The sequence below is a fragment of the Vanessa cardui genome, chromosome 6, assembly GCF_905220365.1.
Source record: "Vanessa cardui chromosome 6, ilVanCard2.1, whole genome shotgun sequence".
Taxonomy (NCBI): Eukaryota; Metazoa; Arthropoda; class Insecta; order Lepidoptera; family Nymphalidae; genus Vanessa; species Vanessa cardui.
The window spans coordinates 14,844,044-14,859,619 of record NC_061128.1 but is presented as its reverse complement, the minus strand read 5'-3'; the positions used below and the strand labels follow the sequence as shown (position 1 = coordinate 14,859,619).

General features: G+C 31.5%; 1 protein-coding gene across 1 annotated transcript; it reads left to right on the top strand.

Annotated features, from left to right (window-relative positions):
• Positions 1 to 2,303: 2,303 nt before the first annotated feature.
• On the top strand, positions 2,304 to 12,336 carry LOC124530257 (glutathione S-transferase 1-like). The gene is made up of 6 exons (XM_047104313.1): positions 2,304 to 2,455; positions 2,689 to 2,829; positions 9,220 to 9,278; positions 10,745 to 10,883; positions 11,722 to 11,915; positions 12,173 to 12,336. The coding sequence occupies exons 2-6, from the start codon at positions 2,689 to 2,691 to the stop codon at positions 12,288 to 12,290; spliced, it is 651 nt and encodes a 216-aa protein (XP_046960269.1). The 5' UTR covers positions 2,304 to 2,455; the 3' UTR covers positions 12,291 to 12,336.
• Positions 12,337 to 15,576: the final 3,240 nt, after the last annotated feature.

Genomic DNA, 15,576 nt, shown 5'->3' with positions numbered 1-15,576 from the left:
AAGAAAAAAGAAAGTAAAGACAAAAATATTATTATAAATTAACTCTGCCAAATAATCAGCACATACTAGCAGTTTTTTTAAAATTCATAGCGTGGCAATATGGGCATACTTTTTCCATTGCAACAATGATCACATCGCGATGCCTCTTGTTATCATAACCTTTATCGTACCTAATTGAATGCTGAGATTTATTGAGATTGATTCTAGTTCTTGACTTAGAATGTTTTAATCGTTGATCATCCAGTCGTTAGACTCGCTTATCAGGTTTTTGATTAGCTATTTTGGTTATATGACACTGCGCATTTCTCATCGATATTCCGGTTTTTTTTCTTTGGTGGCTTTGTAAATAATGTCAAGAGAGTAACTTCAGTTCTATTTATAAAACTAAGGCACTAATTATTTGTTATACTGTTACTTGTTATACTTAAGATTCATTGGTGTTGAAGTTATGAGTATACTTAACAATTATGATTATTGTTCTTTTCTTATAATCAAAATAGCTAATCACTTCTTCCCGTATATACAGTTCATAATTATCTTATCTTGATCGGTATAGAAGCGTACTTAGAAGTGTTACTTAGAAGAGCCTGGTAGGGATATCACACAGACCTTCTCCGTGAAAAGATACATGTATATACAAATTTTCATAATGATCGGTCAAATACTTTTCGAGTCTATGGTTGACATACATACAAACAACTCCTCTTTTATATATATATACAGATTTTCATTTGCGCAATCACATGTTCTTCCTGTATACCAATTTTTATAAAGATCGAATCAACCGTTCTTGAGTTATAGCGGGACATACAGACAGACGGACAAAAATTTTAAAAATGGTAAAAATTATGTCAGTTAGTTATCAAATGAATATTTATGACGAAATTACTCTCTAGAGATTTATATAGTAGTATAAAAGTATAGATATAGATAATATATGGATTACATATCACTAAGCAGTATGCTTTTAAGATTTATGTGTTTGTCATTTTTATATAATACACAAATATTATGTTCATACCTTTGATGATGTATAAAAGTATAAATTGCAAACGTAATAATTATATTAACAGCGTTTAAACATTTCACTGCTGGTCCGAGGGTATGCCTAGAGAGGAAAAGGTTCAGTGTTTATTCCACCACGTTGCTATCATATGGATTGGTGGCTAAAAATACGTTAGATTTGCATATGAAACATGGAATTTTACTCAAGACAAAACTCACAATCTTCAGTTAAGATGTAAGATGTTCTAACCACTGCGCTAACTCGGCTGATAAATTACAATCAAAGGTTAAATTCGTTGTAGTCAGTTGCCGCTGCGGTTATTGCTCAGAGCGGTGATTGTCTGTGAGGACAAGATGACGCCATTAATCTTTCCGTAATGGTCGCCCAAATGCGGACAGTCGTCCGACACGGCGCATTTACTAAAGCCGCCTCCTACCCTCCTGGCTGAGTGTCGGCTGAAATGGCGCAATTTGGGGTCTTTTGACCACATATTTCAACAAGTTTACACGTACGAGACGAAAGAGTTCAAAATATTTACAAATAGATTTTCTTCAAACTAAATATTCAGAGATAATTATTTCTAACTAATACTTGCCCTCGGCTTCGCCTCTATTTTAGAGGGTTGTCGTCTGGTATAAGCGTACAAAGTCTTTCCTTGGAATTCAAACCTGCCAAATTTCATCAAATACGATTCAGTTGTTTGTTCGTGAAAGAGACAGACACATAGATGTCTCTTTCACATTTATAATATTAGATTACGAAAGAAGAGTTCATCAATAGTATACAGATTTTTTAAACATTCCAAAGATCTCATAGTTCGATCTTATACCTTATAAGTAGTGTATTTAGGTTTTGTTATTCTTTTTTTAAATTTATCTTTTATATTCCTCAATGCAGTATTTCATCTTTGTTACGTGTCAATTTCAATTATTAAATCATTCATTATTAAAATTTGATTTTATATCCGTTAGTTTGGGTTTTTTATTTGAAAGTCAATGTTGCTTACAACTTTAAATACGTAACACTTTGAATGTTACCAATATCAGCTGTTAATTTTAAGTTTTTAGTGACAAGTTCAATAATCACTTTTCAATAAATAAACACACTACCAGGAGATATTAACTAACATACCGTATTCAAGGCTTTATAATTTTTTTGATGGTGGATTACTGTAGTTTATTCTACCACGTAAGTCCAAAGTCTGTCCACAGATACAATAAAAAAATAATAGATTGGTTAACAAAGGGTAAAAAATGTATTTAACAGTTTTGTCCTTGTCTATATTTATATACATAATCGTAATTACAGCTGTGTCGGCTGTGTTAGACTGTCAGTTACCGTCTGAGTGTGTTACGTGACGGTTGTGACACATTAAAAATAAATTATTGTTATCAATATTAAAAGAGCAGCTGATAGTCTATTGTTTAATAATTCATTAATTACCTCACAGTGAGTATACTTTGATTATTAATCCTAATATTAAATACAATTCCAATTAACATTACAAAACAAAATGACAATGATTTTTTTAATTGAAAACATTGATTTTTGAACATGTTATATATTATAAACTACATGAAATAGTATCTTTAACTAAATATATAGGACTTTAGAATAGGAGTTAGTAAATACATTGTTGTTATTTTGATTAATGAAAGTAAGTAATGTCTTTTTAAATTCAGATGCCGTTGAAGATACATAAAATGGACTTTAGTCCGCCAGTGGGCGCTGCGTTAATGGTCTGCGATGTACACAACGTTCCGATTGAAACGATCGATATAAATCTGTTTGCTAGAGAACACTTAAAACCGGAATATGTGAAGGTAAGCTTGCATACTGATGTCTTGTTCAAATTTTTTATAAGCGCTCAGATATCAACCATAACATCGATATCTATTTCAATATTTTGTTATGTAATATCGTGTCAGCTGCCTAAATGTTTCTTACTCGATTTACTGTAACAGATAATTAGTTATATTATAAATAATTGAATCTAATTTTGATTGGATTTTCTGTATGATAATTATTGAAATAATTGTATAAATCACCTATTTACATATTTTTTTTAGTATAGTATTTTATAATCATATAATATAACGTTCGTAATGTTTATTTCGTTTGATGAATGATAAGAATATGTAAATATATAAATCTGCAAAAAGGTCGAATCGATTTGGTTGAAACTTTTTGAACGTTTTTTGGGTCCATGAATAGTTGGAAATAAGTAGCTTGCAATCATTTTATTCATCTTAAATATTTTATTCCACAATACACGTTTATTATAAATATAGCAGATATCAGATACCAACTAGATATCAGTCTATATACACTGTACATGGATACATTACGAGCCTGTGAGTGCTTGCTAGCATTGTTAGTCTCACTATGGAGGGCATAAACAATAATTATAGGTCAATTATTTCACAAATTAAATTTTAAAACGAAACGCAGTTCGTATGACGTACACAAATCTACAGATTTTAGTTTTAACGAAATAATATAATTGTCTTAATATTGTCCGAGATTATTTAAACTGTTTAAGTAGGAGGCAATGTTAGCTCATTCCATCTCACAATCAACCCAAGCGAAGCCGGGTCGGGTTGCTAGTAAACAATAAATTACAATAATAATGATTAATCAATGCTATTTAAGAATCACAAATATAGTTAGAAATGACATTATTTTGAATAATTATTATTATACAAAAAAGAACATAATTAATAATTTCGTGACAAGTTGCGAGATCATCAAATTTTACATGGATATATTTATAGTCAAAATTGAGTTGAGTTCGAAAATGCAATTAGGCTTACAAATAAACATACCGATATGAATAATATTAGTCTACAAACATATATAGTAAATGAAAACAAGATGTAAATTAGTCATATACCATCTCGTACTGTTTACTTTGCAAACAGACGTATCGGCTGATTGTAGGCAAATTAGCACCATATCTGTAAATAGTCGAACTTCTACAGCGCGGGTAAATATATATACATTTATTAATATAGTACATTTAATATACGTGCTAAGGATTCAAAAGGGAAATGTTGCTATCGTCGCCTTTTTCGCGGTCATGATTTGTACATTATTATTATGTTTTATTTGTAAAATAAATATATTTATTACATTATGTAAATAAGACCAAACAAATATAAAATAATAAATTAATGTATAAATATAAGTTGAGATCAATTTTAATTTATTACTAATATTAAGTAAGTAACACAATGAAAATTTTCTCATTTTATCTGAGATGTAAATATATTAAATAACATGACCTTATATGTACAAATTAATGTACAGATTGATGTTATTACTTAAATAATAATATTGTAGACCGACGCGGTTCGGGAAAATCATCTTATATATTGTCACAAAATAATTCCAAGCAAGTACAAAAAGATAATCTACAATATTTCGACTCGAACGTAAACGATACTTTAATTTATATAATACAAACAAATAAATTATAATATCTATATTCAATCTGTTTAACAAATATTATTAAATAATGTATTACATCAATATATTATTTTTAAGATTCAATAACTTACCTAAAAGTTTCAGAGATAATGTGATTAACTCAACATTCTGACCCAGTTTCATTGCCTCCCATGGGAGTTTATTTCTATGAAATCCATTCTATATATAAAACGCGGTTTCGTGTTCATTAAAACCGGATAAAAATTGCTATTATCACAATCTGATAAAATACTTTAATCAAATGCCGAGTTACTAATACAAGCACATTTTAATTTGATTTGTAATGTAGTACATATTACCGGGAACAACCGCAAAGAAAGCCTTTAGTTACTCTTTTTTATCAATCGAAAATAAATATGAGATAACATTACATACGTTACTCTATCCCAATGTAAGTAGCTAAAGCACTTGTGTTATGGAAAATCGGAAATAACGACGGTACCACAAACACCCAGACCCAAGACATTATAGAAAACTAATGATAATCTACATAGACTCGGCCGGGAATCTAACCCGGGACCCCGGAGTGGCGTACTATTATAATTACTGTTTCTTTTTACATGAGTTTTAAATGCATTTATTGATTAATGAAGGTGTCGTGTGTGTATGTTTTTGTATGTGAGTTTTATTATTCCACTATACATTTTTAATTTCCGAACAGATTTGGATATATGCAATCTTGTTTATTAATTTTTAGTATACTAAAATATTTTATCTTCAAGAGTATCACTCAATAAATTTCCAAATCTACTCTCGTAGTTCACCGAAGTTGAATTCCACAAAATCCATTCTTAGTAGTTATTACGATTTATCTAACAAAAGAAATATATCTACCAGACGGAAAAGTTTGTAGGACCGAGTTCAGGGATCTGCAGTAAATTTCTAGTCTGTGTAGTCGCTTCGTAACTCGTTCGAAGATCGAAAGTCGACTAACGTTGATATGCCATCTGTATCTTCAAATGTTAATGTAAATATACTTTATTTTACACCACAAACAAATTATTTTTAGAATTAAACACGAAATAATAAATTATAATAACAAAAATAGAAATAAACAATTAGGGTGCATCAATAAAGTAATCAAAATCAAAATAAACTTTATTCAAGTGGGCTTTTACAAGCACGTTTTAATCGTCAATTAACAATTAAGTGAAGCTACCACCGGTTGTGAAAGTAGATTCTATCGAGAAGAACCGGCAAGAAACTCTTTTTCAACATTTAAAATATACAAAGTCATGTTACTTAATACAATTATTTAAATTTATATATCCTGCGTGGAAGTCAACAGGTATTAATTCCACGCTTTTTTATCATCTACAAAATATTGTGTCGAGTTATACGCCTTTTTACCAATGTATTTTTTATAAACAATTTGAATTTACGAAACGGCAAAGTTAAAAATGACTGCGGAATTTTATTACATGCACATACTCGTATTTACACACTATAGTTATACTTAATACATCTATTATACACAAATAAATATATTTAGATAGTAAAATGTTACAATACACGGCATTGGTTGTCATGTATTAGGCAAAAAAGTATCCAATGTCCTTTCTTAGAGATCAAGTTTGCTTCATACCAATTTCCACCAAATACGGTTCATTATTTTGACCGTGAAAGAGCGACAGACTGACAGAGTTACCTTTACATTTATAATATTAATATACATGTCGTAAATCAAAACATATCTGTTTTCAACAAGTATCGCCTGTTGACTTCCAGGCAGGATATGTTGATTTAAACAATTGTATTAACTAACATGACTTTGTATTTTTTAAATGTTGAAAAAGAGTAACTACTGCATTTCTTGCCGGTTCTTCTTGGTAGAATCTACTCTGGCGGTAGCTTCAATTAATTGTTAAATGACGATTCAAAAGTGCTTGTAAAAGCCCACTTGAATAAAGTATATTTTGATTTTGATATAATGAATACAAATTTAAAATAGTTAAAACACACGTCATGATAGTAGAATGGTGTCAAGAATACTAATATTTCAAAGATGATACGCAATTCCAATACTTTGTGGTCGAAAAATGTTTTGTGGAGACACTACCATGTATCAGTACGTACCATAACTTTATAAGTTTTATCACCTTGTGACGTTTCAACAAACTCATTCTGTGGCGAATTTTATTCATAAAGAATTATTGACTTACATTTTATAGTAACTGTACGTCACGACTTTGTACACGTTAAATTAATTAAAGTAACGCAATATTTTAGCGGGTTTAGCGTCGTATTATTAATTGAGCCAAGATGGCCCACTGGTTAGAACGCATGCATCTTAACCGATGAAAAATACATACTTGGCCAACCGTTTTGTTATCAAAACGGTTGGCCAAGCATGTATTCTCTTCTAGAGCTTACGTTTTCAATTTAGACTAAGCCAAAGACTCTTCTAAAGTAATAAATCGGATAAAAGAGGTATTACCTATCACTGGTTAAAAATAATTGTTGATGCTTAGTTGGATATTATTAATTTTTAAATAATTTGATGACTCAACAATAACGAGGATGACGTCATCGGAGGTATTAAAAGGAGACACGCTCGGTTTGGTAATTAACATACTCTTATGTGGTAATTCAGTTAAATACTACCAATATTATGACGCTTGACTAACATAAAAAAAATTGAGACAAAAAAGTCAAAGCCGGAATAATAGAATCAGCCTGTACGCACAGCCATGACACAACGGAGCTATTTCCAGATTCATCCAAACATTTTCAAAAACAATACGAAATTTGTTCACGCGTCCAAATTATGATAAATATATTTATAATAACAGATAACAGATACGGACGGATGTTTTTGTGTTTGTTGAAAATCATAATGACTTGCACAATTTTAATTCATGACTTGGCAATGAGTATTTAATTGCAAAGATATATCTTCTGGGTAACAAAGTTGAAGGTCCATCATCAGACGTAGGTACTTATATATATGAATCATTATATAAGAAAAAAACAAATTCGCTTACCGCTGTCTGTCCCTATGTATGCTTAGATCTTTAGAATTACGCAACGGATTTTGATGATAAATAGATTGATTCAAGAGGAACGTTTATACATATAATACATGCTAAAACTTCTTATGTACACCCAATGGTACATATTTACTTTTAATAAATGATAGTAATCAAATATGTAAACTTGAAAAGTATATCTTTATTATTTATAGTAATATTATAAATGCGAAAATAACTCGGTAGCTCTGACGCGGCTTAACCAGATTTCATAAAATTTGGTATGATTAATGTTTCACTACGAAGAAAGACATAAACTTCTTTGCCTAACTGTTGACAACCAATCCCTAAACACGAGCGAAGCCGTTAGCAACAACTTATCTAATCTATATACATATATATAATCTTGTTATCCAATCTGTTGTCATTTGTATGAACGCTATTTATAATTTGTTCATTTAACGCTTTAATGTACTTAAATAATATTTATCTGCATATCTCTAATAGTTTTAGTATTATGAATAATTTCGTTGTTTGTTCGTTCATTAAATTGTTTGATTGTGCTAAACTCAGTAACTTCGAAGTTACCGGCAAACTAACAGAGATGATACCATAGGCACAATAGACAGAACAAAATCATATCAAAATATACTTTATTCAAGTAGGCTTTTACAAGCACTTTTGAATTGTCATTTAACAAACTATATTGAGAACTATCACCGGCTCGAAATGCAGATTCTACTGAGAAATATCGGCAAGAGTTAGTTATTTAAGTACAATTTATCTGTATTTAATTTTGGTAGTCAACAAGTAATAGCTCCGCGCTTTTTTATCAGGAACATAACATCTCAGGTCTCAAGGTTGAGCATTTGTATTTTAAAGAATGGTTAATAAGTTAACGGCGCCTTACCATCAGGCTAATCCTTACATCAGCAATGCACCACCGACCTTGAAATGTAAAGTATGTTTCTTGTGGCTGTTGTTACACTGGCTCACTTAACCTTCAACCAGCACTCAACAAGACTCATTATCCTCTTCAGATTTAAATAATATTTTGTTTCAAAACACAAATCATCTTGTGTATTTATAACTTAAGCGTTATATAATTCTAGCGTTACATAAATAATTCGTTTCCTGACAATTATTGCTATTTTTCACAGATAATTAGTTTTTTTCCAGAAGCAGCAATTGTACTCGTACCGCGGACAATAAAATTATGTTTCGTAGTGCATTCAGATTTAAACCGCTGCCATAATTATCTTATACTTATCATAAAATTGGAGCGTCTGTTTGTAATATTAAAATAACCATTTACTGAATGCAATGTAAACACACAATACATATACCAGAGTGTCAGTTTTTTAAATTAAAATAACAATACCAAAATAACATTTATCACTATTGTTGTCTGTAATCTCTAGAACGGCTGGACCGATTCTGATAGGACTTTAACTGACATTTTCGGTTATAATAATGAGTGACTTACGCTACAACAATACAATTTTTTTGTTAAATTAAAACGCGCCCGAAGTAGCGGGCACAGTTAGTTATTTATACATACGACGTATTGTTGATAGTAATAAAAATTATATTAAATATATTAATAACATTTAAATTATAATAAGATAATCTTAAAAAAATGAACAAAAATCTTCAATAAAATAAATTTGAATATACTTTGTTAAAAGAGGAAATCGTTGCTTTGCATAGTATGAAAACTTTAGCGGGTTTTAATATAATTTTTTTCTGTTTTAGAAAAATCCTATGCACACAATACCTTTGCTGGAAGACGATGACTTCATTATACACGACAGGTAAAGATATTCTTTAATTATTTTTTATATAGTATTATAGATATAAGAGATATAAGAGCTGAGATGGCCCAGTGGTTAGAACGCGTGCATCTTAACCGATGATTGCTGGTTCAAACCCAGGCAAGGACCACTACATGTGCTTAATTTGTGTTTATAATTCATCTCGAGCTCGGCGGTGAAAGAAAACGTCGTGAGGAAACCTGCATTTGTCTAATTTCATCAAAATTCTGCCACATGTGCATTCCACCAACCTGCATTGGAACAGCGTGGTGGAATATGTTCCAAACCCTCTCCTTAGTGGAAGAGGAAACCTTGTCCCAGCAGTGGGAAATTTACAGGCTGTTACTTTACTTTTACTTTACTATATAGTGTCGTTCAGAAACGAGCTGAGTACATAGGTTCCTTAATCAAAAATCATTGCAAAAAGCATTTAAATTCTAACTGTATTTTAAGCAAAAACCATATTAATTTTACATGTATAATTCGATTTTTACAATTAAAAAAAAAAACGAAAAGCAGGACTCAGAAGTATAAGTTTAAAGTGTAACTTTATTCGTAAACATATATAATGTACAGTCGGGGTAAGAAAAGGTTCGTCACGTTAAGATCTATTTTCGTTTGCTCAGTATGAGCAATAATCTGCTTTACCGATCGAGAATGACATATTGCGTCGCAATGATTTGATGTTTAGATTCAAAAGGTACTAAGATTTTAAGACTTGATAAAGGAATTAATTTGAAAACTGATGGTTTTCTTACTCTGACTGTACATTGATTTTTATTCTATTGATGATATGATCGTCTTCCTGATTTTCTCATGAGAGCTTGGCCATCTATATGAAATATTCCCTGGAACATAGAGTATGCGCACACACAGATGTGCTAATCGATTAGATTTGGAACCCAATACAGCTATATACAGTGTCGGCACATAGGCAAAGACTTTAAGCACTTTCTGAGTCACGAGATTATAAACTATTTGCTAATTACAGATTAGATATGATTATTTTGACAAATATAAATGTTACATACTATCAGTATTTAAAGTAATGTTTTATTTCATTTTTAATGAACCGAATGAGTCACCGGGCGCCGAGATGACACAGTGGTTAGAACGCGTACATCTTAACCGATGATTGCGGGTTCAAACCCAGACAATTGAATAGTCATGTGCAAAATTTGTGTTTATAATTCTCTTGCTCGGTGTTGAAAGAGAACTTGGTGAGGAAACCTGCATGTGTCTAATTTCATCGAAATTCTGCCACATGTGTATTCCACCTCGCATTGGAACAGCGTGGTGGGAGATGTTTCAAACATTCTCCTCAAAAGAAAAGGAGGCCTTAAACCAGCAGTAGGAAATTTACAGGCTGTAATTAAATGAGTAAAGTTTACATAATATTGTGTCGTATAATTATAACACGAGTTTCGAAATTTGATTGTTTTAATACACGAGGATTTTTTTTTCAGCCATGCTATTATGATGTATATATCAGATAAATACGGCAAAGATGACTCTTTGTACCCCAAAGATCTTCAGAAAAGGGCTTTGGTCAACCAACAGTTATTTTTCGACACGCTTCTATTTTACCGTACCCGTTCTATAACTGTAAGTAAAATAAGATACTGCTTCTAAATATAAGATTCTTTGACCTATTTCCACGATGGGAATAGCACGGGAGATTTGGCTACTATACAGGACATAATACACACAGACACAAACAAGTGTGTACAAACATAAATCCATAAATAAATATTGGACCACCTCACATACCTTAGTCTGCTCCCAATGTAAGTAGCTTAAGCACTTGTGTCATGGAAAACCAGAAGTAACGACGGTACTAGCAACATGGGTGTTGCTTGGACCCAAGACAACATAGAAAACTGATGAATTTTTCTGCATCGACTCGGCCGGGAATCGAACCCGGGACCTCAGAGTGGTGAGAGTGGTCGACCATGGTGGTCGATTAAATTATTTGACACTTATAATCCGATGAGATGACAAATACGTTACGGCCGCAAAGAGTTCAGATTTACGAAGGAAAGAAGGCATACGAGTGTACACTTCCAACTTCCAGATTTCAAGCTGGTGTGGTGAATATTACGAAGGAAAAATGAGATTAGAATCTAGGATCTCGTGATCTGCGGCCTTATAGCCATTAGACCAAATAAGTCATTAAAATGATTAGAATTGTCATGTGTTCTTAAGACCTGCAGAAGTAGTATCTCATTTGTAAAATATTAAAAATTAGCTTAATTTAGTAGTTTCATGACACAACAGCAACATTTATTAGTTTCACGACATTGCCGTCCAAATTTATTTATTCAATAAATAAATGGTTACCACTTTTTGACATTTCATGATCGTTTTCTGAGCAGAGTTTCTTATGGAATCTCTACGCTCTACAGGTAAGACTGACATAAAATAATAATATAATGTCTTTCAGTTCGCTGCACTCATTGAAGGAGTCAGAAAACCAACAGAAAAACAGTTGAACGACTTACATGAGGGATACAGCTTCCTGGAGGGTTTTCTGTCAAAGACGAAATTTGTAGCCGGTGATAATATGACTATCGCTGATATTTCGATTCTGTCATCGGTTTCAGCAATGCGGCACATTATTCCTATCGATGATACCAAGTAAGATAATTACTCTAAGGGTATTTTATTTATTGAATATGCACAAGTTTATTTATCCACGTGTTTTTTAGAATAACATATTTATTGTCAAAGGGCTCCTCTCTTTTTTAATTAAAGAAAAAAAAAACAAATTACTCACATGTATTCAGAGATCCTTCACTGCAAGGACATTTATGCCTAATAATCACATCACAAAGAACAGTTCAATTAAATTATTTACTAACTATTTATTATTATAGAAATTAATTTTGCTACAGGTACCCTAAAACTGCAGCCTGGTTTAAGTTCATGACCAGTCAATCATTTTTCAAGAAATGCGCCGAAAAGGGATCACTTATATTTGGAGAAATGCTCAAAAAAGCTATGGATCTTTGAACAGAATAATATGTGGTAATGGAAATAAAAAAACCTTTGTAAAACATACCCAAGTTTATTTTCCTACATTAATTCCTTCGATCGTTTTGTTTACAAAAAGTTCGAGATAAATTTGTATTCGACAAATACAACATACAACTCATCGCATACTGCATCAGAAGATTGCTTCCAAGTGGGTTCGATGCTCGTAAAGATAAAAATACACAAAGGATAATTTCCTGAATAAATCGTGAGCCGCGTACTGACCATGATATATGCCGGTAAAAATTGGATTTATTTCATGCTTTCCCTCGCTATTTGAGGAGAACAGAAACTGTTATTGGACGTATGAACGATGAGACATCACGTATAAAATATTCTATACGAAATACATCATACATCCAAAGCTTTCGATCACGATTTCAATGCGATAAACCTGTCACAAGAGTTGGCATTCCCCGTGATTTATGCGAAACATAATCCGGATAAAGTAGGCACTGTTGATTAATAACAATATCGTGCATAGATAATCTTGAAAATATAAAGACAGTCGATTATATCAAATGGTATTGATGTACTAATAATTAGGTGCTAAAGAGACAAGTAAAAAAATAAAAATAGATAGTTAATTTCGAAGGAAATGACTTCATTGAAGCGAATATTGTTAATTTGAAATAAATACACTTTGATGAGTCGTAATAGTTAATAATTGAAGAAGTTGTTAAATTTGAAATGATGGTTTTAAGAAGCTTAACTATTCTGGAATTATTTTAGAAAACAAAAGTTTGATAGATTACATAGATTTTGGAACAAACAATTTATAAGACGCATTTTGATCAGTCACGATAGATAAGAAGTAATTAATAAAAATATCAATATTTTATACGTGAATATTATAGAACAACAAAGAACAATAATTTCCTTTTTGTTATTGCAAGCCTTATCGTTTTATTCAAAAGGAGCCATACTAAGAACAAATTTAACATAGTAAATGAAATAATGACAAAGTACAACAACATTTTGGAAGCGTTAAGCTCCTTTAAGGATATTCATGTATCATAATATTACTGTTTAATATTTATAATTCATATGATAGCAGAGTTCGGAGGCTTGATGTGATCGTAACACCTTCAGACGATCAGATCAGCTGGGTCTTTAAATACTGAAGAACCTTTTATTATCAGGTAAACTAACTGATAACAAATTATTTAAATGTTACTTTTCCAATTAAAGAATGAATTTGAACTAACCATAGAATAACGTGTCTAATGTGATTTGCTAATGGCAGTTATGTTGTATTATAAGAGTATTAGTATATCCTTAATCATAACAAATCACTTATATTTAACTGATTACATCAATTTTTAATTTTACTTCCAAAGTTCCGACAGCAACTTCGTCTCTATCTAAATATTCTTGTTTTCTAAATATATTAAAAGTCTGATCATGCAAGCCTTCCCCAAAATTCAACCAATGATATCTGTCTTTTATATATCTGTTATTTATATACAAGTAACGACACAAGTCGAAAGAACAAATCGATACTTTTTGTATACAGTAATTTAATTCGTTAAATAATCCTTAAATCATAGAAACATTAAATTCGACGCTTATACATAGGTATAGTGTGACACAACTTAGATGTAGCATCGGCAAATTCAATAAAACCGATTACTGCCCATTTATACAACCAATAGAAATAGCTCGCTATCGCGCCATTCGACGATATTCGTCGCTATAGATTCTCACGTTAGTTCAACCCGAAAAAGCAACTTCATGTAAATCGACATGTCAAATTGACGAATATATTAGGTCATGTGATATTGCAAGTTATTACGTTTGTGTAAGGATCATATTCACATAAGAAATAAATATTGATAATTCTGTATAGCATACTTAATTCAGATGTCATCGGTCTTACGAATTATGCCGATGCCACATCTAAGTTGTGTCGTACTATATGTATTTGCTGTCAGTTTGATAAGTCAACTGACGAGCACTAAATTAGCCTCAGCTAGGCAATGGCGCCTAACATGGTCATTTCTCTTCTATTTGCCGTATATCCTATCAAAGCGCGTGATGTTTGCCCGCGTTGCAAAATGATGTCAACAAATGAATAGGTCACTGCTTTCAGTCATCAATAGTGTCGGGTATAACTCTATAAGTCAATGCTTGGATCGCTTTACTTAAAATGCATTCATAGCACCCACTCAGTCCACAAATAGTTCGACGGTAGTTCAAACGAAAGGAAATTGAAAAGGTCAAATAAGATGTAATAATCTCATTGAAGTCGTAGTCTCCAGAAATTGAAGAGTTACATTTAAGTGGTAAATAATATTTTTTATTGCGCAATAAATAATCGTTATCATCATTATCATCATCTGACTGATGGTGCCATCATCTGCATTCATATGATTGGTTTATTCAAAAACAATTATCTTGTCACAATTACCTATCTGTATTAGTCTTATCAGGAGCACCTTTTCACATATAGCATTTAATGAGTGGCAGACGCACACAAAATCTATCATCAAAGCAAATCGCTTTCCCTAACCGGACCTAATTAATATAATTCAAAATTATACAAGACATAATAAATTAAAACATTATAATTCCATAAAAAATCTATCAAGAAGCAAAAATACCTGTTCGCTTGGAGTCAATTCGATTATTTATTTATCCTCAAAATCATATAAGCAAAGATATATTTTGTTTTAATTAACTTAGTCAATGATAAATGACGTTCAAAAATGGCAAATTAAAAGTGAGCAGTATATAAAAATAATATTTAATAACTCAAAAGCAAATCTTTAGAAGCATCAATGCTTTCCAGGAAATTTCTAATGGTGTCTTGAGGAAAACGTTTCTATTTCCATGAAATGACGTTAAGTTTTGGAGAACAGATTGTGTCGGTTACACTCGTCACTTCGGATGCTATTAGGTTGAGGTTAGGAATTCGGGCTGGTTAATCCAAACGACAAATCCCGGCCTCTTGTATGCATAAAGATTGAGGAGGACCACTGTGTTCTGACGTGCATTTCATGAGGCATTTTCGATGAATACAAATTCACACTCACCAAATTAATTAGTGCCCAAATTATAAAGCAAGATCGAATATAATGTGTCTTTGTAAGATCTTACCATAAGGCGCCTTTGTTTATATGTAGGTATACTATTGCGTAATTACCATTGATGCTGTTATAGATTTTATTACCTTGATAATGATAATGATGTTATTATAAAGTATTACTATTTGCATTTGTCTCTTAGCTTAGTATTGAAGACGCCAATTAAATTCTTCATAGTG

What these genes read in the sequence shown, in the direction of transcription:
- LOC124530257 (XM_047104313.1), top strand. Translation starts at nt 2,689, where the DNA reads ATGCCGTTGAAGATACATAAAATGGACTTTAGTCCGCCAGTGGGCGCT. An exon ending in ACCGTACCCGTTCTATAACT is followed by an intron (nt 10,884 to 11,721) that starts GTAAGTAAAATA and finishes AATGTCTTTCAG; the next exon opens with TTCGCTGCACTCATTGAAGG. An exon ending in ATTCCTATCGATGATACCAA is followed by an intron (nt 11,916 to 12,172) that starts GTAAGATAATTA and finishes ATTTTGCTACAG; the next exon opens with GTACCCTAAAACTGCAGCCT.